The sequence below is a fragment of the Rhincodon typus genome, chromosome 49 (assembly GCF_021869965.1).
Source record: "Rhincodon typus isolate 14 chromosome 49, sRhiTyp1.1, whole genome shotgun sequence".
NCBI classification, from domain to species: Eukaryota; Metazoa; Chordata; class Chondrichthyes; order Orectolobiformes; family Rhincodontidae; genus Rhincodon; species Rhincodon typus.
Window position 1 is genome coordinate 3,161,498 of NC_063380.1, and position 7,127 is coordinate 3,168,624.

Below are 7,127 nucleotides of genomic sequence, written 5' to 3' on the forward strand. Positions count from 1 at the left end.
GTTGTGACCTCCTCGACATCGGGGAAACCAAGCGGAGGCTTGGGGACCGCTTTGCAGAACACCTACGCTCAGTTTGCACCTCCCAGTCGCGAACTATTTCAACTCCCCCTCCCATTCCTCAGATGACATGTCCATCCTGGGCCTCCTGCAGTGCCATAACGATGCCACCCGAAGGTTGCAGGAACAGCAACTCATATTCCGCTTGAGAACCCTGCAGCCCAATGGTATCAATGTGGATTTCACAAGCTTCAAAATCTCCCCTTCCCCTACCGCATCCCAAAACCAGCCCAGCTCATTCCAGCCTCCCTCACCTGCTCTTCCTCCCACCGATCCCCTCCTCCCACCTCAAGCCGCACCCCCATTTCCTACCTACTAATCTCATCCCGCCCCCTTGACCTGTCCGTCCTCCCTGGACTGACCTATCTCCTCCCTACCTCCCCACCTATACTCACTTTTACTGGCTCCATCCCCGCCTCTTTGACCTGTCTGTTTCCTCTCCACCTATCTTCTCCTCTGTCCATATTCTATCCGCCTCCCCCCTCTCCCTATTTATTTCAGAACCCCCTTCCCCTCCCCCATTTCTGATGAAGTGTCTCGGCCCGAAACGTCAGCCTTCCTGCTCCTATGATGCTGCTTGGCCTGCTGTGTTCATCCAGCTCTACACCTTGTTATCTCAGATTTTCCAGCATCTGCAGTTCCTACTATCTCGGCAATACTCTCATTGTTTTCTGGAGTGCAGCGTTTCAATAAGGTAGATCACTACCACTTTAGCAAGGGCTGATAGGAATGGGTGATAAAAGCTGGTCCAGCCAGTGATGCTCACTTCCCATGAACCAATGAAATATTAATAATAATAAATGTGTTGCTTTCCGAATCACTCCCTGCCCCTGCAGACTAACTCAATGTGATTGCTCTTCCAGGACCCTCAGATCCCGCTGTACCTCAGATCCCGCTGTACCTCAGATTCCTTCAACATTTCCCCATTTAATTTAAAGGCTGTTTATTGATTATTTCTGACAAACAGCACACTATTCCCTTCATACTGCATTGGACAATGTTTCACCTTCTCACTGCCCATCTCCGACATCGTTCAATTTTAATATCCCTCCTGTCCTCTTAACAAATTACCGCTGACCGTTGTATTCAATTTCACTGTCATGTTTTGCCCTCTTGAATATGTCAGCCAGTCGCCTGAATCTTCCGGCGTGAACTTAACCAAGTCTTTTGTCAAGAATGGGGTTCTTTCACAATCAGATCAAATCAGTATCCCTTTCACCCACATCGGGGTGACTATGCACCCCATTTCGAACTTTCATCCTCTTCTTATAAGTGGTTAGCACGACAGCTTTACGGCACCAGGGAGGCGGGATCAATTCTAGCCTCGGGTAACTGTCTGTGTGGAGTTTGCATAAGTTTACCCGTGTCTGTGCGTGTTCCCTCCTGCTGTCAAAGATGTGCAGGTTAGGTGAATTGGCCGTGCTAAATTGCCCCATAGTTTTTCAGGAATTGTGTAGGTCAGGTGGATTATTCATGGGAAATGCTGGGTTCTGGTAGTGGGAAGAATCGGTGTGGACTTGTTGCACCGAATGACTTGTTTCCACACTGCAGGGATTCTAGGATTTAAATTGGTTAGATTCGGTTCCAACTGCGCAACGCTGGCAGCGGGAACCACAATACACTGCGCCATTGAAACCGCACTATCAGCTAGAATCGCGCATGTGCAAGTGAAGGGAAGCAACGCGCGTCCTCTGTTGGGCGGCGTCACTGTTGGCCAATGGGAAACCCTGGAGGACCGGAAGCAAGCTGATCCTCCAGCCAATCAGCGCGACACTGTTCGCTGAATGCGGAAGTTGGACAATGTGTTTCTGAAGCTGTTCCTTCCGGCCGAGCAAAGTTGGTGCTGCGACTCTTCCCTCTCTCAATGAAGACCCAGACTGAAACATCCTCTCTGTCAATCATCTGTGAGCATAACACTTGTTTTTTTACTTTCCCTTACAGTTTTCTAATTTAGGGTTAAATTTTTAACGTGTAAGAATTGAACCGCAGGCAAGTGAATCCAGGGAAGGTGCAGATTCTGGAAAGGTTGACCCAGGTCTTCCGCTCTCTTATCCTTTACTCCTTCAGCTTGACAAACTTATTTGTCTGGCTAACAGAATGGCACCTTTCTTCATGCTCACATTTGAATGGGGTGATTTCCAAACAAATGCTGAAATGTGATGAGGCCTTATCGTGCTCTTATAACATTCATGTCAACAAGGTGCAGAGCTGGATGAACACAGCAGGCCAAGCAGCATCATAGGAGCAGAAAGGCTGACGTTTCGGGCCTAGAGCCTTCATCAGAAATCATTCATGTGTTGTTTCCACTCTTCTGTGAGAGAGTTGTTGTGACATTCTATATTTCAGTGATGGACTCAGCAATTTGAAAATGTGCCAACTCTTAAGCAATCCAGTTACTGTCAATCTCGCTATATATCTCTGTCAACCAACAAATTCATTTTTCTCAACTGCCCATCCAAATTTAGGTTGAAATCCTGGATGAAACTTTTCAATTTTCAATTCTTGCCACTTCCCCATATGTAGATAGTTCCAGCTTGTGACCAGTTGAAGCCTAACTAACATTCTTTCTCACATCTTTAAACAAGCAGTGCAGTCCAGTTAATTTGAATGTTTTTAATCTAGTAATCTATACATCCATCCTGAAGAACAAGTATTGAATCATGCAGTATGTAAGAGGCAATTCGGCCCATTGAGTCTGTACCAACAGTAAACAGAAATCTATGAATTAGCATGGAATATTGCCTTTGGGAGAATACTTACTTTTCAATTTTTATCTTGCACTGTGAGTGATGACTTTTTAAACTGTTTTTACAGGATATCAGAAGGGGAGGACTTGGAGAAAGAATTCTGAAAAATAACGTGATGTCAAGGTCTGAAATCACTCAGGATTCGTCAGGATCTGAATGTCATAGGCCTTTAACTATGGAAAGAAAAATGTTTCTCTGTTCTGTCTGCTTCAAAATGTTTTAAAAATCAATGTGACTGGGAAAGGATTGCAACACACACACACACCCGAGTGAAGGTGTTTCAGTGCACTGACAGTGGAAAAAGCTTTAACTCGTTAAACAGCCTGAAAAACGTAAATGCACAATTCACAGATGAGAGAGACCATGTATATGTTCTGTGTAAGGACAAAGCTGATTGTAAAACTTGGAGGGAGCATGAGAACACCCTCAGCATGAATAAATCCTGGAAATGTGGACACTGTGGGGACGGATTCCGTTGCCCATCAAAACTTGAGATTCATCAGCGAAGACACACTGGGGAGAGGCCTTTCACCTGTTTCGTGTGTAGGAAAGGATTCAGTACTGTCTCCAGTCTGCTGAGACACCAGCACATTCACAATGTGGAGAGGCCGTTCACCTGTTCTGAGTGTGGCAAAGGATTCACCGATTCAGGCAACCTGCTGAGACACAAGCGAGTTCACACCGGGGAGCGGCCGTTCACTTGCTGTGAGTGTGGGAAAGGATTTACTCAGTCATTCGCCTTGGTCATTCACCAACGGATTCACACCGGGGAGAAGCCATTTACCTGCTCTCAGTGTGGGAAGGGATTCTCTGAGTCATGCAACCTGCTGCAACACCAACGGATTCATACTAAAGAGAAGCCATTCATCTGCTCTCAGTGTGGGAAGGGATTCACCCAGTTATCCAAACTGAAAGTACACCAGCGAGTTCACACTGGGGAGAGGCCATTCACCTGCTCTCAGTGTGGGAAGGGATTCACACAGTTATCCAGCCTGCAAGTACACCAACGGCTTCACACTGGGGAGAGGCCTTTCACCTGCTCTCAGTGTGGGAAGGGATTCACACAGTTATCCAACCTGCAAGCACACCAGCGAGTTCACACCAAGGAGAGATCATTCACTTGCTCTCAGTGTGGGAAAGAATTCACTCGATTATCCAGCCTGCAGAAACACCAGCGAGTTCACACCAGCGAGAAGCCATTCACCTGTTCTCAGTGTGGGAAAGGATTCTCTCGATTATCCAACCTGCAAGCACACCAGCGAGTTCACACCGGGGAGAGGCCGTTCACCTGCTCTCAGTGCGGGAAGGGTTTCTCTCGATTATGCAACTTGCAAGCACACCAGCGAGTTCACACTGGGGAGAGGCCGTTCACCTGCTCTCAGTGTAGGAAGGGATTCACGGAGCTATCCTCCCTGCAAGCACACCAGCGAGTTCACACAGGGGAGAGGCCGTTCACCTGCTCGCAGTGTGGGAAGGGATTCAAACAGTTATCCTCCCTGCAAGCACACCAGCGGGTTCACACCAGGGAGAGGCCATTCACCTGCTCTCAGTGTGGAAAGGGATTCACACAGTTATCCAACCTGCAATCACACCAGCGTGTTCACACCAGGGAGAAGCCGTTCACTTGCTCTCAGTGTGGGAAAGGATTCACTCGATTACCAAGCTTGCAGAAGCACCAGCGAGATCACGAGTGACTGCAGGAGTGTGTTCTGCTGTTCGTGCTGCTGCTCGTCACATTCAGGACTGAATCATGTTCATTCTGCCATTGGGTGAAGTTGGAGACTGAGAACGTTTGTTTGTACTGGACTGGCCACCCTCACCACTTTGCTTCCAGTGAGGCTGAAGCAACAAATTCCATACGAGTTGCTGAATGAAAGCAAGGTTTGGAAGTTAGAAGATCTTCAATTTACATTTCCTCTAACAGCATACCATTATTGCCATGGAATCGGTAACGCCAGACGGTTGTTTTGTTTAATTCACGTGGGTGCTTCTCACAGAATGCACTTGGAGATTTGTAAAGTTGGCAGCTCATTTGGAATCACTGAGGGGAAAAGAGGCTGGAAGGTTTGCTGAGCTTGGAGCTGGAGGAAGAAATTTCCAATGAGGCTCTCAGTGAACGGCAGTGAGCCTTGTGGTGGCAGGAAGCTGGACAAATGAATGAGAAGCAGGAAGGCCGTTCAGCCCTTCGAGATTGCTTCACCATGCGATAAGATCATGATCAATCAGATTGTCATCTCCACTCCATGTTCCTGTCTAACCCCATCAATTATTGTCCCCAAGGTGGTCAAAAAGATCATGCAGGAGATGGAACTGACTCAGTAGAACTGGTATGTTCTCAGTGTGAAAGGGTGGAATGTTTAAAGCAAATTTCTGGAAATTAGGAAGTAAATCAGTGTTGGTAAAAGTGGCTGGTGTTTATGCAAGGAATGTTGCACCAAACAGGGAAGCTTCTCAGAAACCAGTCCTTTCTAACACATTTACCACGAGTGAAATTAGATGTGAGGGATTCTAAAGAATTTATATTTTTAGAGAAGTCACTTCAGATGTCCAAGAAAGCCAAGAAAGATTTTAATTTTGAGTTGCTGACTTAGCTGAAACCTTGTTAGGAAAAGCTTTGGAACTTTTCCAAAATGTTCATTGTATTAATACAGGTTATTGTGGAGAAATGTATATCGAAGGTACATGTCAGAGCACAGCCGGAATATTGTGAAGAGATTCGGGCCCCTGTTCAAAGGAAAGATATACCGGCATTGGAGGCAGTCCATAGAATGTTCACTAGGCAGATACCTTGTATGGAAGGACTGTGGGGAGGAGACGATGAATAGGTTGGGCCAGTAGGTTTTGGTACATAGAACAATGATACCTGATCCTGCTGAAACATAAAGGTTTATTTGGGGATTTAACAGGGTAGATGTAACATGGTTGTTTCCACTTTCGGGACAGTCTAGGAGCAGAGGGCACCATCTCAGAATATTTGGTCATTTATTTAAGATCGAGATGAGGAAGAATTTCTTCTCAAGGGAAGTGAGTCTGGAATTCTTTACACTGAGGACAATTGAGGTTGGGTTATTAAGTATATTGAAGGCTGATCTCAACGGATTTTTAATCAGTAAGGCAGTCGGTGGTTATAAGGAAAAGGCAGGGAAATGGAGTTGAGAATTATCAGATCAGCCGATGTCTTGTTGAATAGCCCACCAGGCTTGATGGGCTGAATGGTCTACTCCTGCTCCTTTGTCTTATTATCTGTTGTTCAGAGTGAATTGAAATGGTACTCTGGAGATAGAGTCTCTTATTGTTGGTTTTGTTTCCACGTTACTCATTAGTCATGTGGATTTAACATAGAGAATTGATTTCACTGGCCATACACTATTTCCACAATTTTGGCCGAAGAACAAAGTTACACCTGTGAGTGAAACTCCTCGATAGTTGGAATCTAGCTCTCGACGGAACTGATTCAAATAAAAGTAACTAAAGTATCTACCTATAATGGAAAGAATAGAAGCTGCAAAACTACCTGTAGAATCTCAAACTTAAAATTTTTAACACAATAGAGGCCTAAGCAACTATGTGCTAATAACATCAAACATTAATTATGCCTGCCAGTGCCGAAACAATAGAGAATAAAACAGGAAAATTACCAGTGCAGAAAAGAGCATTTTAAACCTCAGCATTATGTGGAAGAATCAAAGCCTTAAAAAGAAAAGAAAAAATCCAAATTGAGGAGGCCATTGACATCACTGAGAATTAAGATTTGTTGCTTCTGAATGGGATCAGCAAAAATAATTGAGAGGTTGCAAATAGGTTACAAAAATAATTACGAGGTTAAAGATCAGATGAAATGAGAAATCAAACCATCCCCTTGAAAATAAAATACATTGGAATAATGTTACCAATGAAGATTGTAACCGACCATGAAAGAATTGCAGGTATTTTGAGAGCCAAACTGCCTTTGTCCAGTCAGCTCTGACAACACAAACAATAGGACATTTGCAGAGAGGAAGAGCTCTGGAAATCTTAGGTATGAGAATGAGAAACTGAAGAAAGCAAAGTAAATTCCACTGGGCTGAGCCATACTTTTGGGTTGATCCCTTTGGAAAGTGAATGAACTTTCAAGATTTCATGAGATAAGGGAAATCCTGGGGTGTAAAAATAAAACTGAATTTGAAATATTCGATTGATATGTTAAGTTAGGATGCTTCTCCGTTTAACTTTCCTTTTACGCAAGAAAGTTTGTTCTTGTTTAACAATGTGAACTGTAATGCCATGCATCTTTCAGTTACTTACTGAATGTTTGAATTTACCTTTAAACATTGACTGTCCTGA

The 7,127-nt window shown here is 44.7% G+C and overlaps 1 protein-coding gene across 1 annotated transcript; it reads left to right on the forward strand.

The window, feature by feature from the left end:
* The first annotated feature begins 1,849 nt into the window (after positions 1-1,849).
* Positions 1,850-7,127, forward strand: LOC109924359 (zinc finger protein 229-like). Its single transcript, XM_020524366.2, has 2 exons — positions 1,850-1,961; positions 2,872-7,127. The coding sequence occupies exon 2, from the start codon at positions 3,236-3,238 to the stop codon at positions 4,496-4,498; it is 1,263 nt and encodes a 420-aa protein (XP_020379955.2). The 5' UTR covers positions 1,850-1,961; positions 2,872-3,235; the 3' UTR covers positions 4,499-7,127.

Coding starts and splice junctions, on each gene's coding strand:
- LOC109924359 (XM_020524366.2), top strand. CDS start 3,236: ATGAATAAATCCTGGAAATGTGGACACTGTGGGGACGGATTCCGTTGC.